The sequence below is a fragment of the Leopardus geoffroyi genome, chromosome A3, assembly GCF_018350155.1.
Source record: "Leopardus geoffroyi isolate Oge1 chromosome A3, O.geoffroyi_Oge1_pat1.0, whole genome shotgun sequence".
Classification (NCBI taxonomy): domain Eukaryota; kingdom Metazoa; phylum Chordata; class Mammalia; order Carnivora; family Felidae; genus Leopardus; species Leopardus geoffroyi.
The window spans coordinates 62,420,554-62,443,640 of NC_059336.1; the positions used below are offsets into that span (position 1 = coordinate 62,420,554).

The 23,087-nt window shown below is 56.7% G+C and overlaps 2 protein-coding genes across 8 annotated transcripts in view; both read left to right on the forward strand.

Annotated features, from left to right (window-relative positions):
* Positions 1–7,298, forward strand: part of FAM178B (family with sequence similarity 178 member B) — a 115,775-nt gene extending 108,477 nt beyond the window's left edge. For 2 of the 6 annotated variants that reach the window (XM_045445808.1, XM_045445810.1), the window contains 3 exons: positions 4,541–4,618; positions 5,157–5,309; positions 6,927–7,298. In XM_045445808.1, coding sequence (XP_045301764.1) covers positions 4,541–4,618; positions 5,157–5,309; positions 6,927–6,956 — 261 coding nt within the window. In that variant the 3' untranslated portion in view covers positions 6,957–7,298. The other 4 variants (XM_045445805.1, XM_045445807.1, XM_045445809.1 and 1 more) reach the window with 3 other exon arrangements.
* A 4,762-nt stretch (positions 7,299–12,060) lies between these two features.
* SEMA4C (semaphorin 4C) lies at positions 12,061–21,958 on the forward strand. Of its 2 annotated transcripts, none has more exons than XM_045445803.1 (15): positions 12,061–12,354; positions 14,395–14,543; positions 16,000–16,148; positions 16,517–16,579; positions 16,753–16,851; positions 16,954–17,050; positions 17,173–17,289; positions 17,394–17,545; positions 17,629–17,804; positions 18,122–18,266; positions 18,358–18,580; positions 18,715–18,827; positions 19,757–19,914; positions 20,004–20,074; positions 20,200–21,958. In XM_045445803.1, the coding sequence occupies exons 2-15, from the start codon at positions 14,435–14,437 to the stop codon at positions 21,027–21,029; spliced, it is 2,502 nt and encodes an 833-aa protein (XP_045301759.1). In that variant the 5' UTR covers positions 12,061–12,354; positions 14,395–14,434; the 3' UTR covers positions 21,030–21,958. The 2 variants fall into 2 exon arrangements, with proteins under 2 accessions (XP_045301759.1, XP_045301760.1); XM_045445804.1 differs by having other exon boundaries at positions 14,398–14,543.
* Positions 21,959–23,087: the final 1,129 nt, after the last annotated feature.

A 23,087-nucleotide genomic window follows, 5' to 3' on the forward strand; every position in this document is an offset into this window, starting at 1 on the left:
GGGCCTGCCTCTCAGAGGAAGGAGGCTCAGGTGCAGCCCCCTCCTAGCCAGAGCCCCAGTTTCTGCTAATGTCTGCTCCTGGAACCTTCACAAAACGGAGCAAGGGAGAAGAGTCTGGGAAGGGTGGGGTTCAGAAGAAGCTATGCATGCTCTCAGTGCCACCTTTTTTCCTTTTCCCTTTTTCTAGATGAGCTCTTTTTGTCTCTTACCTCTCCTCAATGCCGGGGTCACGGCGCAGGGAGGGGGGGGTGTCTCAGGAAAGGGAGAGGACCAGATGGGCTGGACGCTTCCCATGCAGTATGAAACCTTTCTTTCCCAAAAGTACAACTATAAAAACTGCTGTCTTTGTGGTGATTTCTGTGCACCCGTTGAATCACCTCCCCTTACGTTGGATCAAAGTCTTCCTTGAAGGGCCTCCCCTCAAGGGATCACCCCTAAGTGTAAGGAAGATATGCACTCAGCCCTCCTTGCAGGTAGTGGGCAAGGTTTTCTTCCCAATTTGGGAAATTAGCTTATAAAATGTGGTAAACAGGGTCCTATCTTCAGGACTACCATTTCCTTCTTGTTATTCGCCACCACCACCCCCCCCCCCCAAACACACATTCAGAATAGTTTTCCCGGGATTTTCCCTCTAGATTCAATGATGGGAATCAGCCTAAGAATCAAGTTGTGAAACCCACACACACTTAGTCCCAAGCAGCTTTTTTCTCTCAGTAAATCCCCCACAGCACAGACTTTCCTCCAGGGCATTCCTCAGATCCTGGACCCACCCTCACCCCGCCTCCCTCCCAGAAGATAGATTCTTTGGGGGGGGGGGTGGGAGGGTGGATGAGGGGGAGCAAGATTGCCTGAAACCTCCAGGGACAGAGACTGGCCTCTGTACCAATTCCAGAGTGGCTCCAAGATCCCTTTTAGCCCAGGGCTTTGTACACAGCACAGAGGCCTCTGAAATGCAAAGATCACTCAGATAGGCGTCTTTCCCGGCCTTCCTCTGACCAACCCATGGCTCTGTGGCCCTTGGATATTTTCTTGGCAACTCCTACCACCTCTCACTAGCAGCTTGTTCAGTGCCCTCTCAAAGAGGGGCCCCCGTGCTAAGAGCACTGCTCTTTTTCAGGGTCATGTCTTTCTCCCTTGCCCCCACACCTACCCTAAACCCAGTAGGCTCAATCAATAATAACTGGTATTGTCTTCTTTAAAATTAATTTTTAAAAACTTTAATTGTATTTGGGTTATCCGAATAAAGCACCCACATTGTAGAAAAATAACCCTAGAGGGGCGCCTGGGTGGCGCAGTCGGTTAAGCGTCCGACTTCAGCCAGGTCACGATCTCGCGGTCCGGGAGTTCGAGCCCCGCGTCGGGCTCTGGGCTGATGGCTCAGAGCCTGGAGCCTGTTTCCGATTCTGTGTCTCCCTCCCCCCCCTGCCCCTCCCCCGTTCATGCTCTGTCCCAAAAATAAATAAACATTGAAAAAAAAAAAAAAGAAAGAAAAATAACCCTAGAAAAGAAAAGATAAAGGGTGTCCTATGTGAGAAGTAAGGGAGATGATTCATTTTCAGAAATACCAAATAAAAGCTGTGCTGTCTGGTTAACAGTAGGTTTACAACCTATTGGAAATATGTACGAACCCCCCCACCCCCTGCCGCCAACCCTCCAACAATGGAGTCCCAAACCCTTAGACACTTTCAGGTTATTCCCCTCTCCATTTTGCAGGCTTATTTTCACTGGCTTTGCAATGAACATGCTCCGGGGAACAAAGAGAAGAGGGACTGAAAGTCTCTGCATCACCTCAAGGAGCATACATTTGTTCCAATCAGACTACTTTGTGCCTTACACGAGCATAGGTGACATCCGGGTAAGGCTGTAACCTCGGTAGTACTCAGCCAATGAGCAACCAGGGGAGGGACTTGCACGCTAGGAGATGAATTGTCTGCTGTAACTGCCCCGAGTGTCCTGTCCTGTCCATCAAACACTTGCTCTTGCAAGAACGTTGATTAAAGCCTCACTTCACTGTGCTCCAAGTCTCCACATTCCTCTGTTCCTCTTTTGATTGGGTTGGTGGACTTATTTCTCACATCCTATAATCCTGTCAGAGAGAGACACATTTTCACTCTAGTGAATTCCATCAAAACTGATTCTGGTGCCTCCTTCCCTGGTGGGGTTGGGGGCCGTCTGTTCCCACAACCCAACCTCTCTGCTCAAGAGCCTCGAATGGCCTCCACTGCTCACTGTCTAGGCTGTCTGGGGCCAGCCCTGTCCTCAGGATGTTCCCTCCATCCCCCCTGCTGCAGCCCAGCCAGCCACCTGATGGTCAGTCCCCCAATGTGCCCTGCCTCTGTTTCTTGCATCAGCCCTAGGATCTGTCTGGTGTTGTAATCTTAGCCCAGCCACCACCCTTAACAGGGCCATCTTCACCTCAGATCCTGCTGTTCCTTTGAGGCCTGGCCTAGCTTAGTCACTTCCTCCCTGAAGCCTTCTGAGCTACATATCACCCCCTCCCCCAACAAAAAAACCTAGAAGGACACTTTCTCCTTTTGGTCCATGGGGAAGCTAAGATTTAGTATTTGTTGACCAAATGATTGCCTTCCTGAAGTATCTTTTTCTTTTCTTTTCTTTTTAATGTTTTTTATTTTTGAGAGAGAGTGTGTGTGAGTTGGGGAGGGGCAGAGAGAGAGGGAGATACAGAATGGAAAGCAGACTCCAGGCTCAGAGGTGTCAGCACAGAGGTCAACGCAGGGCTTGAGCCCACAGACCAGGAGATCATAACCTGAACCGAAGTCAGATGCTTAACCAACTGAGCCACCCGGGTGCCTCTGAAGTATCTTTTTCTAATGTCTAAGTATTTGTGGCTGTGTCTTAGTCAAGGCACAGTGTCTGGCATACAGACTTGTGCCTGCTTTATGGGGGCAGTGGGGGCGGCCTGAGCTTTTTGCGAGGACTGAGGCGTTAGGGTTCTGAATGTTCTGAATGCTGTGGACCTTCTTAAGGCCAGGACAGGCTGGGGAAGGGGAGCTTGAGGGAAGGAGCAGCTTGCCAGCGAGCCAGCTCACTGACACGCCAGCCCAGCTGGGGGATTCGGGTACGGGCAGCTGCAGGACCTGACAGGAGCAGCTGGCTCAGAAACTGGATCTTGCCCAACCTGGGGCAGCACTGCCCGGAAGGCACACCGGCGCCCCCCTTGGCTTTCCCCACTGCGTCTTCTCCCTGCCTGAGGTGTGTGGTGTCGCCCAACCTGGCCAGACCGTGGGGTCACACCACCTGTGGGCCTCAGCTGTCGCGCTGAAGAGCAGGCTGGGTCCAGGGTGGGGGTAGGTGGCTTCCCTTCTCAGGATTTTGCAGAGTAGTATTTGAGTTCAACAAGACGATACTCCATAGTATCAGGTCTGGTGCCCTCAAAAGTGGTTCTGGCTTCTGCCCTAAGGAGGCTACTGGGTCTGTGCAGAGTGGCCACTGCTGTTTCTGGGGCATCTCCAGATACTCTAAGAGAGGAGGACGGTATAGGCAGAGAAAGTGGGGGCACAGGGGAGGCTTGGGCTGGTTCTAAGCTCTAGCCCTGTTATCACCATGCTTAAACCCTGCTGGCTGTCTCTGGAGCTCGCCTCTCCCATCCCAGCTCAGCCTCAGAGCTAGTTATCGGCCACGGGCACAACGGTGGGGTTGTTTCCTGCCACCCTCCCTATCTTAGACATAGGAGTCTAAAGGGGACAAGGCAACAGGTACCTCTGAGTGGAGGAGGGGAGTGCCCACAGAGAGGAGTTCAGAGCACCAGGAGCAGGCTGTGTTTCAGGTCAGAAGCCACACCTGTCTTTGAGGGTCCTCCCTGCGCCTCACTTGGTCTGCACAGCAGATGAACGTCCCATAAGTGAATGGGCAGCGACAGAGTCCAGGGGCATCCAGGAATCAAACCATTCCCTGATCTGATGGAATTGGCCTTTGTTCTGTTTGCACATCCCCCCTCCCAAGTGTCCAGGAGGCAAGAGCAAGGATATGAGTTGGAGGATAAAGTGTGCAGATGCTAAACCAAAGCTGTGTCCCATTTGCCTCTCTTTTCTTCATCTGCCTCCTCAGGTCGACATGGTTTGACTGTCCAGACAGGGCTCCACGTCTGTCTGTGCAAGTGGTGTCCTGCCGAGGGACAAGCTGGACACCTAGGGGCCATGTCCTCACATAGAGAATAGTGGCATCTGGCATGGGTGGGTGCCTCAGGGAACAGAGCAGGACCACAGATACCGGGCAGAGGTCAGAGTGGACAGGTCCCCAGCATGCTGGGCTCCCGGGACAGGGCTGCTGCGTGACCTTATGGGTTTCTAGATGGCAGAGATTAGATTTCTCCTTTTTCTGAATGAAGGGAGGATAGTCATTCATCAGAGGAAGAGTTCTGAGTGAGTGGGCCTATAGCCCTCCTTAGAGACACCTCCTTGGAAACTGTTGGTGGAAGCCCAGTGGTGGGCTGAGTCCCTGTCCTCGGCCGCTGGGCCTGAGAACAAGGAGTCTGGAGGGGACGGAGTTAGGGAAGCCTGTCTCTCTCTGTTCTTCCCAGGTCTGCTACCTGTGCCACAGCCTTCTGACACTGGCCGGGGTGGTGGTCAGCTGCCAGGACATTACTCCAGACCAGTGGGTGAGTTATCCAAGAGGCTAAGGTGGAGGCCAGCCCACTGTCAGGAGCTGCAAAGAGTGGGAGGCTGAGGAAGAAGTGGGTCTAGGGGAGCCAGGTTCCTTCCTTCTCCCAGTGTCCCATGAGGCATTGCTAATGGATACTGACCCGAGCCCCCAGCAGCTGCCCTGTTCCTCTCCTCCCTTTCCCACCCTACTTCTGGGCAGTCATTCAAATTCGTTCCTCTCGGAGCGTCTAGGTGGCTCAGTCAGTTGGGCATCCGGCTCTTGATATCTGCTCAGGTCATGATCTCATGGTCATGAGATCAAGCCCCGCATCAGTCTCCTCGCTGAGCATGGAAGCCTGCTTAGGATTCTTTTTCTCTCTCTGCCCCTCCCTCTACTCTCTCTTCCTCTCAAAAATAAGTAAATAAACATAAAACATATATTAAAAAAAAAAAAATCTATCCCTCCCTTTCTCTGACTTCATTCTCCCTCCTTCCCTACTACGGATGGGCCTGGCCCATGCCACACCCTCCCCCATGAACACCCCACCCCTGCAGGGAGAGCTGCAGCTGCTGTGCATGCAGTTGGACCGCCACATCAACACCCATATCCGGGAGAGCCCCCACGCCATGCACCGGACCAGACTCAAGGACCTGGCGGCCCAGACCTACGTCCGCTGGCAGGAACTCCTGGCTCACTGCCAACCCCAGGTGGTGCCCCCGCAAGCCCCCGGCTTAGGAGGGGAAGGAAGTGGTCAGGTGGGCTGCCCAGAGCCAGCAGCATGCCAACCCCCACTGCAACTCCTGAGCTCCTGGCTGGCAGATGGGTGGAGAAGGCAGCATGGGGTGTGGAGCTGCCTTGGAGGACCTTCATCTTTCTTATCAAGAATCAAATGCCCTGGGGCGCCTGGGTGGCTCAGTCGGTTTAGCAGTTAAGCATGGGGACTCTTGATTTCGGCTCAGGTCAGATCTCCTTGGTTCTGAGCCCTGAGGCAAACTCTGAGCTGACATTGAGGAGGAGCCTGCTTGGGGTTCTCTCTCCCCGCCCTCTCTCTCTGCCATTCCCCACGTGTGTGTGTGTGTGTGTGTGTATGCACTCTTTCTCTCAAAAGAAATAAATAAACTTAAAAAAAAAAAAAAAAAGGATCAAATGCCCAGTGTGGGGGTATAGTGAGGGAGAAACAGAGAGCCCAATTCCTGGGCAAATGCAAAGAAAAACTTCACCCTAAGGAGGGTAGAGCCTGGGCCAGGAGTAGCAGTGAGCAGGGCCAAGAAGGGGCACCAGAGGACCCAACTGTCTACCCTCTTCCCACTTGTTCTGCAGGCCTGAGGCTGGCCTCCTACTCTGCTGAAAGGGACCCTCTCAGTCTGCCCTGGTCTCTCCAATTTCTGTAGCAACAACCTCCACACCCCTGATTTTCTCAAGTTCTGTAGGTAATAATAGTCATAGGTACTACTTACTGAACTAAGACTCTTTTCTCTATGAATCCAGATAACCCCATGAGACAGGTATTGTTATGATCCCATTTTACAGATGAGCAAGCTAACCAGAGTCACTGAGAAGTTAAATAGCTTGCCCCATCACACAGGCAGCAGGCAGCGTGTAAATGTCAGAACCAAGGCACAGATCCAGCCTGACTCCTGAGCCTGCAGACTTAAGCACAGCCCAACCCCTGCTCTGGCAGCCTCTCTTCTGGCCTCTGTCCCTCTGACAGGCAGCACCGGCTGGCTCAGGAACTCTTCCCTCCCCTAGCCCCCAGCCCTTGATGGAGACAGGCTGGGTCTGGTGAGAATCTCTCCACCCATCCTCCCAATGCTCCTGGGCTCCCAACTTGCCTGTGCTCTGACTTCTCTGTTTGTCCTTCCTCCTGTAACCTCTGACTTGGGTCTGACACAGTGGCCACAGGCTGTGGCTTGGGTCTCAGATTTCACAAGTCTCTGAGAAAGCCGGAGAGCAAACCTCACCCTCAATCCCCAAGGAACTGGATCACACTAGTCTCTGGTGGGAAAAAGCATGTTTGTCATGAAAAGAAGAAGTGATTCGTGGCCTGGCAAAGTCAAGAGGCCGGCCCCACTTTCCTTTCACACTGCCCTGGGCCTTCGAGCCAGGAGTAGAGGGAACCCAGACAGAGCACTCATGTGCTGTGGTCAAGTGGCCTGTTGACCTGCCGTGTTCTCCCCTGGACTGGGAGCCACAGGACTTTTGTAGTTCAGCACGTGACACGAGAGCCTGCAGTGAATGTTGCTGCTGAAGAGTCGGAGCAGCATCAAGACGGTGGGCACCACCTGGGCCAGGGCCATCACACTCTGTTTTTCTCCTTGCCACAGGCCCAGTACTTCAGCCCCTGGAAAGACTAAAGGAGCAGGGCAGGGCCGGCCCTAGGCTCTTGGCTCTGGCAGGAAGCGAACAGGGCTCAGGGAACAGGAGGAAGCTAAGAACAACAGAGGCGAGAGGAGGACCAGTGTGGTGAAGCAAGAGCCTGCCTCCACACGGCCCCTGACCCCCACCAGGCAACGGATATGGCCTCTCCCTGCCTGGCCCACCCCTCCGCTCTCCTTCCCTCCCAGCCATCTCCTATGCCCCAAGGCCTTTGTCTCCACACTCCGGTTTCCCAGGGCCTCCTGGGCCCTCCCACCCTCCTTCCTCTCTCCGTCACTAATGTGAGCTTTCTTTGTGCACACTAAAGTCGTATTTCAGCATCGGTGGTTTAAAAGATTTCCTTCAATCCCTATCCTGAGGGCTCTTGCCCAGTGTCCAGTTTCCTGACATCTCTGATTTGCTGTGCTGAGTTCCCACCTCGGACAGTCATGTGACTGGGTCTTCCTAGGCCCTGCCCCCTGCCCCAGAGGGCTGTTTGTAAATCCTGAGGGAGGAGCAGTTATTCCTATGGCCCCAAGAGCTGTCAGAAACCCAGGGAGCAGGGATGGGGAACATTTTTTGGACCCAGTCTGGGACTATCCCACCCCCACCCTGCTGGGGAGGATACACAGAGTGAAATGGTGGGTCAGGGTTGTAATTACTCTTAATTCAGTTTATTGTTGAGTTCTGGAATCAACTCCCCAGACTTAGAAGTCGGGGTGGGGGGCTAGCAGGGGCGGGGGCGGGGGTTGGTGGCAGAGCCAAAAGACAGTTCTGGATACTGCTATTGCTTTCCCTCAGCTTTACCCAAGATCAGTCTTGTGGGCCTTGATTGTTAGTGAAGTGCTGGCTGTCTTTGACCTGCCCCCCTTGAGAAGTAAGTGGGCCCTGTGCCCCGCCCCCACTGCCGGGAAGGCCCTGGGTATCCCCATTCTCTGTCTCAGGCTCCTCCTGACTCTCGGTTGGAAGGGGGTGTTGCAAGGGCCATCCATGAAAAGTGGAAGTAGTAGAGGATGGCTTGTGCCCACGCCTCAGCTCAACCCGAGTGTCTGCCGGTGGAGCTTCACCATGGCTGGTGCTTACGACTTTCTCTGTTTATGTGCCCCTCTCCTTTGATCTTTCATGCCACAGGGGTCAGGGTAAGTCAGGCTAACCAGGAGAGAGACCCCCCTCAAAATAAAGGACCTTCAGGCCAAGTGGCTCAATTTGCAGACCTAAAGGGTAGCCCATCACTTCCTGGGCCTGTTTTAGACATGGCTGCCTCCCTTGCTGGGTGCCCAGAATGCTGGGAGCTGGGGACATCTATAATTCAGAGGGCAGAGTTCTGGGTCATCTCCCTGCCATGTTCCCTTTGCCAGGTGAGAGGTGGAAGAAGTCCTTGGCCAGGGTGACTTGGATGCCCAGGGTGACTCGACTGAGAGTTCTGGTTTCTGTTCCTGGCCGCATCACAGGCCCTCCTGGCCGGAGTACCACTGAGGCCCCAGAGGCATCAGGTAGGCCTGAGATCCTCTGATAAAAGAGCAAAGGCTCTGGTGAGCCAACCTCCTTCACCTCCCTCAGGGCTGCCCCTGCTTCTGACACTGCACATCCTGACAGTTAATCCTCAGCTCTTCAGTTTGCTCTGGAAACCTGGAAATCACCTTTGAAATTTCCCCTCTTTGTTCTCACTGCCAAGGGCAGAGAGGGAGTAGAGAGGCCCGAGAGGCTGAACAGGGGAGTTTCCAGTTCTTGAAGCCGCCTCTATGTGGCTATGAGAAAGAGATGGTGCTGTCCATCAGCATAGACATCTGGAGCCCTTCTCCCCAATCCTGATTCTTGTGCACTGACCCCTCCTCCCCTGCTCCCCAAACACACTCATCCCCAAGAGGGAAATAGATACCAAGGAGAAAGGAGGTGTTGGTGAGTACTCAGTTCCTCCAGAGACCTAGCTGTAACCTGAGCAGAGGGGTGCACTTCGAGATCACCCAAGGGCGTCTGATATTCCCTGGGACATGTAATGGGCCCTCTCTGGAACTGGCTGGGAGCTGACCACATCTTCTCAAACGGGCCCGGGACCAGTTAGAGACTCAATCTCCTCTAGGCCAAGAATTCCACAGTGGTGCTGGCGACTTCACCGCTTGCCCTTTCCAGATCTCTAAGCCCCTGGGAAAAGGCTGAGGGATATCCTGATTGAAGCCACTGGAAAAGCAGCATCCGGGGCTGTGATGACGGATGTTTTCCTGCTTCCTCTTGGTGATGGTGGCAGGGAGGGGCTGGGAAGGGAAAGGCTTCCCAGGTGGACAGCTTTGATAACTCTCCTTTAGGAGGAAGTAGAAAGAGGAAGTCCTTTTCCTATGTCCCCACTCACCTCAGTCCCCAAGCCCTCAGAAAGATCCCCAAAGGGTAGCTCACCCAGGCTTTCTCATTTCCCCCTCTATGGGATGACAACAGTTCCTGGATCCATTGGAACTTGGCCAGGCAGTGCTGACTGAAGAACCCCAGGGTGAACCCTGGGCTCCATTCCCCTGTCCAAAAACTGCCACATGAGAGCTAGGGGTAAAGAACCCAAATGAGGGACACCATGGCACATGACCAACATGTGGAGGAAAAAGAGGGGGCTTGCTGTTCAGATAAGACTCCTGGGCCTGGGGCGCCTGGGTGGTTCAGTCAGTTAAGCACCTGACTTTAGATCAAGTCATGATCTCACAGTTCATGGGTTCAAGCCCCAGGTTGGACTCTGTGCTGGCAGTGCAGAGCCTGCTTGGGATTCTCTCTCCCCCCTCTCTCTCTGTCCCTCCCTTGCTTGTGCTCTCTCAAAATAAATTAAAAAAAAAAAAAACTTAAAAAAAAAAAAGCTTCCAGGGCCCATCTGTAGGGACTGGCCTGCGCTGAGCTGCCAGTGGATCCTTAGAGAACCTCAGAAGGCATTTAGCATATCTGTGCCTTTTCTTGACTTGGCCACAAGCAGGTGAGCAGGAGGGTCTGTCAAGGCCAAGGCCTGAAGGGTGGGTGGGTTCCTTAAAAAGAATATGCCAGACAGGCCCTAGGGAGACAGGATAGGTACGGGAGCCTTTTCTTTTTCTTTCTTTCTTTTTTTTTTTTCTTAATTTAAAACCCAGGAATCCTCATTTTTGACCAGTTGTGCTTTTATTAATAAGTATGAATCATGAGCAAGTAGTCATGCAGGAAACTTTATCCTCTGCCCACCCACCCACAGAAAAGGCTAGTGCTGGAAATGAACAGAACACAGCAGGAAATGAGTGAAGGTAGAAGAGGGGAGCGGGGGAGCTGCAGCTTTATCTTTGAGGAGCATTTGGGAGGGAAGGGCTCCCAGAGTCTGTTAGCAGGAACAGAAAAGCCTGCCATAAGGCACAGAAGACTGTCCCTGCCAGTGAAACCAAACCACCTTTTGAAACTTTCCACTGGGGCCATTTTGCAGGTGGAGCCAGGAGCTCAAGTCTCTGCCTGGTGGGGGTGGGAGTGGAGGCGAGGAAAAACAGCAGGGAATACACTGGGGCTTAAAAGTTGTCTGGATACACTCTGACTTGGTGGAAAGACAGAATTGGGAATCCCGAGACCTGATTTGACATTCTGACCTTGCTAATTATCAACGTGACTTTAAGCAGGTTGCTTAACCCTTCTAAGACTCCTTTTATCTATACAATCGGAGAAACAATACCTACCTTTTAAAGAGTGGCCATGAGGATGATGTGAGGAAATGTATGTGAAGGCAGATTGCAAAGTCTAAAGCACAGAACAAATGTAAGGTGCATTTGCATCAGTTTACTTCCACTTACAAATAGACCCAGGGTCTAACCTGGATGAGTCCTACACACCTTCCTCCCTGCCAGCTGAAGCACAGCGCCTTCCCTGCCCACCCCATGCTAATTGTTAATTGGCTTGCCCTCTATCTTCAGCCATCTCCAAGATCACAGCTTTTTTTCTGGTGGAAAGGAGCTGCGAAATGTGGCTTTGGCCAGTGCGGGAGAAGGGGCCTTTATGTGTACCAGCAAAGACCCGATTGTTACTGAATCCAAACTGGGCTGCTTTTCCCAATTATCTCCACTACTCTTCTGGTCTCCACTTTCAGATGCCAAGTTTTAACTCAGAACAAAAGCTCCTGTCGGGACTGATTTATAATCCAGATCTGCTGACGGGGCCCTAGTGTTCCTCCCCTCCAGGACTGCACCCGCTTAAAGTTACCACCAGAGCCTTGGGGCTCCAGACTCTACCTCTGTCATTTGCCCTTAGCCAAGAGGAGGCAAGGCATCTGTGTCTGGGTGCCGGTGGGCCGGCCTCCCTGGAGTTTGTCCACCTGCCCAGCTCCGAGAACCAGCTGGCAAGGTCCACCCCAGCACGGAGGCCAGAGCTACAAGTGACTTCTAGGAGCCACTGTGGGCAGAGGCAGGCTGTTCTAAAGGTGGTGGTTGGTTCTCCAGCGCGGCTCCCCTCAGCCACTTTCATCTGAAAAGCAGGGCTCATGTCACTTGTTATTCAGTCACCCAGTGGCATCAGAAGGAGTCATTTCTTGGGGGTAGGCTCTGTGCAACAGGAGTGGAGGGTTGTCTTCACCGGGAGCTGGGTAAGGGTGCTGCTGCCCCTCTGTGTGGAGCGTGAAAAACAAGGGAGTATGAAAAACAAGGGGAGATGAGTGGGTCATCCTGGCTGGTAAGACCCGTTCCAGTCTGACTGCGGGGGCCAGTGGGCGTTGGGGCCAAGAAACGAAGTAGAACTGGGTGGCAAAAGAGAGACCACTTAGGTCCGCCCCGAAGAGGAGCCTCGGTTTCTCCTGCACCCCTCCCTCGGATACTCGCTCCGAGGTGGCTTGCTCGCGTTCGTTCCTGTAACTGCAGCGTGGGGAGCCCCTCAACCCCATTCCTGACTCCGGTCGCCCAGTCCGCAGTTGGCCTTAGGGGACACTTCAGAAAGACCGGGTGAGTCCGATCCCCCTAAGGCAATGCCCGGAGTCCCTCCTCCGCCCCACCTCCCGGCGCGGTGGCGCAGTCCGGGACTTCGAGGCGCGGGGAGGCAGGGCGCGGGGAGGGTCGGGGGTCGGAGCCCGCGGGAGGGGAGGTGGGAGACCGGCGGGTCGCGGCGGGTCTCAGCCCCCTCCGGGGCAGGCCTTCGCGTCCCGCCCCCGGCCTCCGCTCGACCCCCTCCCACCCCGCCTGACGTCAGGGGGGAGGGGGCGGAGAGCGGCGGCAGCTCTGGAGAAAGAGCCGGCGCCCGGCGCGGTGGCGCGGGGAGCCCGAGCCCAGGGGCGCCGAGCCGAGCCGGGACCGAGGGGCGGTGGCAGAGGGGACAGCGGAGGAGGGAGGGCGGGCGCGCGCAGGCGGGCGGTGGCGCGCGGGTAGGGGCGGACCGTGATCCAAGCCCAACGCGAGGGCGGCGCCCAGGGATTCAAGCCGCGAAGAAGAGGTGAGTGAGGCCAGGGTAGCGCGGGGCGGGAGCGCCAGGGCTCCGGGGCCGCCGCTTTGTCCCCCGACTCGGTCAGGGGCTGCCGCACGCGCGAGGGACTGAGTCTGGGGGCGCAGGGAGGGGTAGCAGCGGGGACAGCTGTCCGTCCGAGATCCTTCCTGCGCCCCCCGCGGGCTGCCAGGCGGGGGCTCGGGAGCCGGGCGAGCAGTGCCCGCAGCCATAGCGTCCGGAGGCGCAGACTGGTCAGGGGGAGCGGGGCTGATGGGACCGGGGGTCCCCCTTGCTGTCAGGTCGGCAGCCAGGATCCTCTCCAGGCCCCCGAGCTGCCCCCTGCTCCCCCACCCCCGACGGAAAGTTTGGGGCGGGCTTGGACTGAGGCCGATGTTGTGGGATCGGATTTCCCTGCCGCGGCCCCCCGCCCGCCCGCCTGCTCAGGCTGAGGAGGCGGGTTGTCCTGGAAAGCCAAGCTCCCGACCCGAGCCGGGCCGCACAGTCCCCGGCAGGAGCGCTCACCCTGCAGCCGCGGAAGCCCTGTTCGTGCCACCCGTGGTCCGGGTGGGCGAGTGTGGGGGGCGCACCGCCTGGGCCCCGCGCTCCTCCAGCCCCCACCCAGCCGTGCCCCTGCTTCCCCGCCCTGGGAAGAGCTGGGGGTGGGGGAACCAGTGTGCTGGCCGATTCTCCGAGCGCGCCGCGGGGTCTGGCCCTGGCCTAGGGTGAGGGGCAGAGGGAAGGCTGGGGGTGTGTTGGGGGGACGGAGGAGGGAGGGGTGAACGTATCCCCAGCCCCCCGCCCTTCCAGTGCTGGGATACTGGGCCGACAGGGGGCGTCCGCAGGCCGGGCTCGCCACGCTCCCAGCGCCGCCGCTTTGTTTGCATTCAAATCCCGGGAGCTGGGGGAGGGGAGAATCCGGGGGTGGGGGGGGGGCGGTGGTGGTGATCAAGGACGAGGTCTTGGCGGGTACCCTTTGTTTTGGGGTGAGCAGGTCCCCAGATTCTGTGTCTCTGTACCTGGCACTGGAGGGCTGGGGCAGTAGAAATTAATCCAGATGGCTTGCCCAGGCTGGGGTCCCGGGGGCGCAATCCCTGAGTTGGGAAGGTTTGTCAGATCCTGGGGGAGCGCAGCAGGCGCCTGTCCTGCACCGGGCGTCCCCCGCGGTCGAAGAGGAACCCCTCTTGCGCTCCCCACCCACCCCTCGTCTGCCCCCGCCCCCGCCTGAGAGCGTCGTGGGGAGATCCCTGATTAGAATGGAGCCGGCTCTGTTGTCCCGCCACCTCTCAGCCCGAGGGTTAGTGTCTCTTAGGAGGCTGTGCGAGGAACAGGATGAGGCCCGGGTCATTTCCACGCCCATCCCACCCACTTCCTGCCTCCCTTCTTGGGCAACAAAGGGGCCTCGGGAAGCTGGGCCCCTTCGGCTCCCGGCCCCACTTCGGCCGTGCTGATGTGGAACCGGTGTTTGGGGCTCTGCCTGGCTATTGTCTGCGCTGGGGGAGGGGAGAGGCTGGGGCCGGGACCCCCTCACGCCTGCTGCATTAAGTCTCCCTCCTTGGGGGGCTTCTGCCACCGCCCACCCACCGTATGCCCCTTCACCCTGCCAAGGGGTTTGCGTGCCAGAAGTACATCTTGGGGCTGGCTGGAGCCCCAGTGGGGGCAGGTCCTGCTTCCAGAGGTTATTTTAAGAAATCCTCAAATCTGTCAGGCCTGAGTGTGGGGGAGGGGGGCCCCCTTTTTATTTTCTCAAACAACTTCCTGTTGAGAGGGAGTGGGTGAGAGCCTGGAGGCTAGAGAAGGCTTCTTGGAGTGTCCACTCCTCCAGCTGATTCAGCTCCTCTCCTCCCCTCTGGGGGACCCCAGCTCCTTCCAAACCTGTGGAGGCTGGACCCAGGTGTGGGAGGGGACTAGGTCTTTGCTCCAAGGACTGAGCAAGTGGGGAATCCAGGGGCCTCCTGGGAAAGCCTGTCACTGCCTCCGGCTTGGGCTTGTGTGGGCCCCCTTCCGGTCTGTTTTCTCTGGCTATGATTCTGACCCTTTCTTTTCCCCCAGCAGGGCAGCTGGCCTGGAGCTTAGAGCCAGGGCGTTTGCCATGGCCCCACACTGGGCTGTCTGGCTGCTGGCAGTGGGGCTGTGGGGCCTGGGCATTGGGGCTGAGGTGTGGTGGAACCTGGTGCCCCGGAAGACGGTATCTTCTGGGGGTGAGTGCCTAAAGTCCTGAGGAGGAAGGCCAGGAGGGACTACTCGGGGGAGAAGAGCAATTGCTTCTAGATCATGCCAGCTTTATTCTGTTATTGGGCTCAAAACCCACCAATGTATCGGACACAGCTTTCTAAGAAATGTGAGTGAGTGACCCCAGGGACCCAGAACTGGGAGTCCTGGGATATCTCTCCTTCAGACAGGACCTGTCTGGTCCTGTTATGCAAGAAGAGAGACCATTCTCTATCGCTCTTCCATGCTTTACTTCTGGAACTAGCGCTTACACTGAGAGCCCACAGAGACAAAACTGAGCCAGGACAGGCATAAAGCAAAGAGTGTCACCCCCTTCCCCAAAGTGTTTCTAGCTCTCTGCCCCCAGGAGCCCCGTTATCAACCCTAATAGACCCCCTCTGCTGCCCTGACACTTGTGCCCTCTGGTGGCCCTGGATGTGTTTATGCATGTGCTCATGGGGGGACAGCAGACTTGACAGTCCTTTGAGCACACACACCTGTAGTAAGAGATGATGTCAGGTGTTTGTATCATCACTGTGCTCTGGGGACCTGGGATGAGCTCACCTCCCACAGGCTCCACTCGGGTGCTAATGAAGCCCTCCCTTGCCAGCCTGTATCTGGCTCAAAAGACTAAGACTGGTTTAGGGGGACCCTGAGGACAGGTCAGCAGCTATTTTGGGGGTTGATGTAGGAATCCTGTGACTATATTAATATTGTAGTACTTTGCATGGTGAATGACAACGAGGCTTCCCAGCCCCAAGGCTTCAGTTTCTGTCTGTGGTCCCCAGCTTCTGGTTTCCCTTGACCACCCTGGCTTGACCTCCTAGCCCCAACTAAGTCTTCCTGTCATCCCTGTTTGTCCCAGCAGCCAGGTGCTCTCATATTTCTGGCAGCCTGGATTTAGGTCCTGCTGGAGTGAAGAGTGTCCAAAGGCAAGGAGTGATTACAACTTCTGTACCCACTGCTCTACTGGATCAGGGGCCAGGGCCTCGCCAGACCCTGATGTGGGTAGCAGGCAGTGAAAAAGGAAGCAGTAGCAGAGGAAGCTGGGAGAGGGAAGAGCCCAGTTCAGCAGCCAGAGGTGCTGCTGACCCTGAGAGTGAGGGCCATCAGTCTGATGGCTTCCTCTGGCCGGAAGCTGTGGCTGAGATATCTTTCCTTCCTCCTTACCAGCCCAGATTTGCCTCCTCCCAGGCTGGGAAAGGCCAGGGAGGTTTGGGTGGAGCTGTTAGAGCCAAAAGGCTATTAAAGAAGGCCCTTTATTGCCAGTCAGGGTGCTTGGCTGGCATCTGCTTGTGGGGTGCTGGCTGTAGTGTGGGAACAGGGGTGATTGGGCCCAGGAGACCACTGTAGAGAGGAAGGCTAATTCTGGGGGGAGGGGGATGTCTGGAGCTCCAGGAAGGCCTTCCCATTCACCACCCTGCTCACTACCCCCTGTCCCTGCAGAGTTGGCCACAGTAGTGCGGCGGTTCTCCCAAACGGGCATCCAGGACTTCCTGACATTGACCCTGACTGAGCAGACAGGACTTCTGTATGTGGGGGCCCGGGAGGCCCTGTTTGCCTTCAGCGTGGAGGCGCTGGAGCTGCAAGGAGTGGTGAGAGGCCGGGGGCGGGGGGAGATGGGGGTGGTTGGGAGTGGGAGGCACACAGGAGTGATGAGAGTGGCAGGGCCCAAAGGGGCTTTGCTTGATCAAGCTGTCCCCTCAACCCTGCTGCCCCTATGCTGTTCTCCCCTGTGGAAATCTTGCTCAGTGTCCAGGTCCACCCTCCTGGCAGAGTGGGCATGCTGCTTTCCCCCACCTGCAGCTTTGGGACGGGTTGGGGCTTCTGTCTTCTTCTTCTGTCCCAAAGAATGGGGTCTGTGTGTCCTCACTTGGTGTCCCCATGTGGCTGCCACAGGCCATGCTTGTGGCACATGCTCAGTGTGTACCTGGGATGTTGATGTGCCCCCTCCTCTTCCTAGATCTCGTGGGAGGCACCAGCTGAGAAGAAGGCCGAGTGTATCCAGAAAGGGAAGAGTAACCAGGTGAGTGCTCAGGATACCACCAGGAAAGCCAGAGCCCCTGATACCGGCCAGGCCTCGCGGCGCATGCTGACTACCCCACCCCCACCCTCTCCCTTGGTCCCAGACCCATTCTTGGTTTTTGTGTGCCAAGTGCCAGGTCCTCATACTTTAACTGGATGCTTTTCTCTCCCCAGACGGAGTGTTTCAACTTTATCCGCTTCCTGCAGCCCTACAACACATCCCACCTGTACGTCTGTGGTACCTACGCCTTCCAGCCCAAATGCACCTACATTGTGAGTGCTGTTTTCTCCTTTCAGTCCCCTTCCTTGCCCTTCTCTGGACTCCCTCCTGGGCACTTCTGCATCTCCTCCTCCTCGTCTCTTCCCTACCCCTAGGACATGCTTACCTTCACTTTGGAGCGCGGAGAGTTTGAGGATGGGAAGGGGAAATGTCCCTATGACCCAGCCAAGGGCCACACTGGCCTCCTTGTGGGTGAGTGGCTGTCCCTGCTGCAGCCTGGGGAGTCCCCCAGAACTTGTTCTCGCTTTGGGGCTGTGTGTCCCGAATGTGTCTTCATGTCACTTCTGGTCTACCTGATCATCTGTCTCCCACAGATGGCGAGCTGTACTCGGCCACGCTCAACAACTTCCTAGGTACAGAGCCTGTGATCCTGCGCAACATGGGGCCTCACCACTCCATGAAGACAGAATACCTGGCCTTCTGGCTCAATGGTGAGCCTGGAGGAGCTGGCGTGCGGACAGGGGGAGCCATGGGTGGGGGCCCTGCAAGGGTCCCAGGACCCCCTCCCCCGCTAACCCTTCTCTCTTTCCTGTAGAACCTCATTTTGTAGGCTCTGCCTACATACCAGAGAGTGTGGGCAGCTTCACAGGGGACGATGACAAGGTCTACTTCTTCTTCAGTGAGCGGGCAGTGGAGTATGATTGCTATGCGGAACAGGTGGTGGCTCGGGTAGCCCGAGTCTGCAAGGTACGGAGTCCTGCAGTGGTGAGCCCTGGGAGCCCTGCCGGCTTGGCAGGACTGACTGGCAGTGTCCCCTTGCCATCTGCCAGGGCGACATGGGGGGTGCACGGACCCTGCAGAGGAAGTGGACCACGTTCCTGAAGGCGAGGCTGGTGTGCTCTGCCCCCGACTGGCAGCTCTACTTCAACCAACTGCAGGCACTGCACACCCTGCAGGATGCCTCTTGGCACAACACCACCTTCTTTGGGGTTTTTCGTGCACGATGGTGAGTTGGCCAGGAATCCTTAGGGGTGGGAGGAAGGGATCTGTGGGTTAGGGATGGTTGATGAGTACAGTCTTCTGGGTGAAGTCCAAGTGGTCAGTTGACCGGAAGCCAAGGAAGATGTTGGGCATCTGCCCCTTTTCAAAGCCTCCCTGGGGGAGATGCACAGTGCCCTGCCCCCAGTGGTATATTAAAGCTGACAACAACATTGCACATGCCCACGACTGCTTTGTGCTGGTCCCTGTCTTCCCCGTACTTGCCATGAGCTGGAGTAAAGTGGGCACCACGCCTGACTCGGGGTCCCTCCCTTGTCCTCACAGGGGCGATGTGGACCTGTCAGCAGTCTGCGAGTACCAGTTGGAAGAGATCCAGAGGGTATTTGAGGGTCCCTACAAGGAGTACCGTGAGCAAGCCCAGAAGTGGGGCCGCTATACTGACCCAGTACCCAGCCCACGGCCAGGCTCGGTGAGTCCTCCAGAGCAGGGATGGGCTCCTGCCCTCAGCCGCAGTACCATTCCCACATGATGACAGCTCTCCCCCCTTCACCCCTCCCCAGTGCATCAACAATTGGCACCGACGCCATGGCTATACCAGTTCTCTAGAGCTGCCTGATAACACCCTCAACTTCATCAAGAAGCACCCACTGATGGAGGAGCAAGTAGGGCCTCGGTGGGGCCGGCCCTTGCTTGTGAAGAAGGACACCAACTTCACCCACCTGGTGGCTGACCGGGTTACAGGACTTGATGGAGCCACCTATACAGTGCTGTTCATTGGCACAGGTAGGCACGTGGCTATGTGGGCATGGCTACTGGAGGCTGGAAGAAGGCCTGTGTGTCTGGGGCAAGGAGATCTAGAGATGCCCCAGGGGCCCCATGTCCTTTCATTTACGCCTGTCCTCCCTCAACCCCCACAGGAGACGGCTGGCTGCTTAAGGCTGTGAGCCTGGGGCCCTGGGTCCACCTGATCGAGGAGCTACAGGTGTTTGACCAGGAGCCTGTGGAAAGCTTGGTCCTATCCCGGAGCAAGGTAGTCATCAGGCCCCACTCACCTGTCCCTACACCTTCCCTAGTCCTTTGCTTGGTCAGTACAGGGGTGGGGAGGCACTCGAGCACACCTCGCTTAGCTTGGGCGAATTACAGGAAACAAGTGCTCACGGAATCTGTGCTCCGCGGGCGTTATATATAGCCAGGTCCCCGTGGGGCTGTGTTCCCAGCATTGGGCCTTGGCAGCTGCTTTCCACGCTTCCTTTGGACCCCTTGAGGTTGTGCTGTGCCTCTGCTACATACAGCCTCTTCTCTGATGGTGCCACTGTTAGTCGGGCCTCTTGGACTGCATTTGTTATGATGCGCTCATGATGCTACCTACTGGCTGCCAGTTGCCCTCCAGTCCCAACCCGTTCACCATTTCCCCAAAGTGCTACCCTCCCCTTCTGGTCTGTTTGTGATACCCCTGAACTTTCATGGGCTTGCCTTTGACCAACTATTGTGGCTCAAATTGTTCTCCAGAACATGGAATAATGGCAGAAAGAAAGTCTGTAGTTGAAGAAACACACAGATTGGCAGTCACCATTCAAAGAGAGGAAAACACCTTATGCTCTGCTCGTGCTATTGTGAAGGCTGACGGGCCTAGCGGAAAACACACTTCCTGAACTATTTATACTGTACTGGAGTGTGTGTGCGTGTGTGTGTGTGCATGTGTGTGATTATATTCCCCAGCCTCATGGTTCTGCTGTTCCTATCTAAGAAGGTCACATCTATAAGGTGCTTAGGATTGTGTATGGCTTGTAATAAGCCCGCTGCGTGTTCTCTGGTCCTTCGATTTGTCTCCTCAGACTTCAGCACTGCCCTCTTCCTGCTTTGGCTCCTTTTGCCCCTTTGCTCTCATGTAGCAGTCCGAGCTGCCCCTGGGCCATGTCCTGGCCTGGCTGACTGTCCTGTGCCTCGCTTCTCTTGCAGAAGCTTCTCTTTGCAGGCTCCCGCTCTCAGCTGGTTCAGCTGCCCCTGGCTGACTGCATGAAGTACCGCTCTTGCGCAGACTGCGTCCTCGCTCGGGACCCCTACTGTGCCTGGAGTGTCAACACCAGCCGCTGTGTGACCGTGGGTGGCCACTCTGGGTGAGTGGGTCTCTGCACATGCTGGGACCAGGGGTGAAGGGCAGGGTGGATGGAGTCAAGATGCCCATAGGCCCTGCTTCCCCCACCAGGTCCTTGCTGATCCAGCACGTGACAGTCTCAGACACCTCAGGCATTTGTAACCTCCGTGGCAATAAGAAAGGTGAGCTGTCTTTTCTGTCCCTCTCCCAGTAGGACGGGCCCTAGGCCAGAGCTGGAATGTCTGCATCTCCCCGTGGCCCTGAGTTTCCTGTGCTAACTCTGCTTTCTCTTTCTCTACTGCTGCAGTCAGGCTCACACCCAAAAACATCACCGTGGTGGCAGGCACAGACCTGGTGCTGCCCTGCCGCCTCTCTTCCAATTTGGCCCATGCCCGCTGGACTTTTGGGGGCCGGGACCTGCCTGCCGAACAGCCCGGCTCCTTCCTCTATGATGCCCGCCTACAGGCCCTGGTTGTGATGGCCGCCCAGCCCCGCCACGCCGGGGCCTACCACTGCTTTTCAGAGGAGCAGGGGGCGCGGCTGGCTGCTGAAGGCTACCTGGTGGCTGTGGTGGCGGGTCCATCGGTGACCCTGGAGGCCCGGGCACCCTTGGAAAACCTGGGGCTGGTGTGGCTGGCTGTGGTGGCCCTGGGGGCCGTGTGCCTGGTGCTGCTGCTGCTTGTTTTGTCCCTGCGCCGGCGACTGCGGGAGGAACTGGAAAAAGGTGCCAAGGCGGCGGAGAGGACCCTGGTGTATCCTCTGGAGCTGCCCAAGGAGCCTACCAGCCCCCCGTTCAGGCCTGGCCCCGAGGCCGATGAGAAACTCTGGGATCCTGTTGGCTACTACTACTCAGACGGCTCCCTCAAGATTGTGCCTGGACACGCTCGGTGCCAGCCCGGGGGCGGGCCCCCTTCTCCACCTCCAGGCATCCCCGGCCAGCCCCTGCCTTCTCCGACCCGGCTTCACCTGGGGGGCGGGCGGAACTCAAATGCCAATGGCTACGTCCGCTTACAGCTGGGAGGGGAAGACCGCGGCGGGCTTGGGCACCCGCTGCCGGAGCTCGCTGATGAACTGAGGCGCAAGCTGCAGCAGCGCCAGCCGCTGCCGGACTCCAATCCTGAGGAGTCCTCGGTATGAGGGGCCCCCACCGCTTCACAGGGGCAGCGTGGGAGGTGCAGCTCCTACTTTTGCACAGGCATCAGCTACCTCAGGGACATGGCGCGGGCACCTGCTCGGCCTGGGACAGACCCTGCCCAGCACCCGTCCGGCCATGAGGACCTGCTCTGCTCAGCACGGGCACTGCCACTTGGTGTGGCTCACCAGGGCACCAGCCTCGCAGAAGGCATCTTCCTCCTCTCTGTGAGGGGCTGTGAATCACGGACACATGGGACCCCAGCAGCCAAAACTTTTCAAGGCAGAAGTTGGAGATGTGGGTGTGTTTGTATCTATATGTACGTGTATGTGGGTGTGTGCATGTGTGTGTGTGCGTGACATAGTCTTTCTGTTTCTGTGTGTGTGCCTGTATGTGTGTGTGTGTGATAGTCTTCCTTTTTCTGTCAAGTCTTCCCTTGGCCTGGGGGTCCTCCTGGTGAGTCATTGGAGCTATGAAGGGGAAGGGGTTGTATCACTTTGCCTCTCCTACCCCCACCTGTCCCAGTGTGGGGCAGTGATGTACATATGGGGGTGGGCTGGGCAGGGTGCTGTGCTCCTTTGGGGGGGTCCAGGGCTCTGGGGTGGGCCTGGTCTTGCTCCTAGGGCTGTGAATGTTTTCAGGGTGGGGGGAGGGAGATGGATTCTCCTGTGTGTTTGGGGCAAGGGTGGGAGGGGCCTCCCACTTGGCCCTGGGGTTCAGTGGTATTTTATACATGTCCTCCGTATGGGGCTGGGAAAGGTTGTGTGGGGGGAGGGGGAGGGAGGAAAGAGGGTGGGCATGCTGTGGATATTGCATATCCTCTCCCAGCCCTAGGAGGAGGGCTCCTAACAGTGTAACTTATTGTGTCTCCGCGTATTTATTTGTTGTAAATATTTGAGTATTTTTATATTGACAAATAAAATCGAGAAAACAATGTTACTGTGGTAGGGATAAGACATTTGGGCTAAAACATTCTGAGCTGGACCAGCCTCACCTCCCTATAGTTCTGGGTCAGCTGCCCCTAATATTGTCTCTACCCTCCTGCCTGTGCCCCTCTCCAGTCGGGGAATAGACCAGGCGCCATTGTTTTCCCACAGTGGTAGCTGTGAGGCTGGGAACCAGACCAGAGCCACAGCCTCTTCAAGCCAGCTTTGGCTTCTGGCCAAAGGGAGAAGTTAGGGCACTGGGAGGCAGGGAGAGTGGGGAGGGGCTTGGTTTCCCAGAACTCTGGGAAGGCGAAGTGGGAGTGAGGGGTAAAAGGAGGGGAACTTCTTAGAGCTTAAGGTTGTATGGACTGGCTTGTGTGAGGATGGGGCTCTGAACCAGCTTAGGGGAGGAAAGGCTACCTCCATCCTACCTATGCCCTAGGAATGTTAGTCCTGAACACTTCAGCTATGTGGAGCATGGAACTTCCCCACTACCACCCAGTGTGCACCAAGCCACTGCCCTATCTAAGTAGTGGTCCAAGGAGGGCCCAGATACTTGTAAGGAAAACAAGCCCCAGCCTGGATTCTGTAATTCATGCCCACAGATAGAGACAGTTGAAAAGTCCTCCCCACACGTGACTGGTCTGGAGGGCCTGCGGTGGCTGAAATGGGCCGCTGCCCCGGGTGTCCTCAGCTGTAGGAAAGGGCTATGAATCTGGAGACTTCTGGGTACGCTAAGATTCCTGCATGGTCAATAAACCCATGCCCTGAGGATGTTGACATATGAAGACTGATTTCAGTAAATTAGGTTCCCACTGTGGAATTGGGGGTTCGGTACAACCCAACGGCCCGTCCCTGGCCTCGGGGCTTACATGCTCCTAGTGGCAGGACAAGTGACCCCCTACCTCCCACGGGGTCTTCCAAGAAATGGGCAGGAGGCACGTAAGGAAGGAGGAGGAAGCGAGGTCACTGGGCCTTGAGGGGGTGTGGAAAGACAGAACGGAGACCTTGGGGCGCGACCGGCGACTCCTGCCCTGGAGAAACCGGTGGCACACAGAACCTGGAGGGCCAGGCTCTGACAAGCGGCCGCACCCGCCCTCTGCGTCCCTGCAACCTACGTAGCCGGGGGCTCCGGCG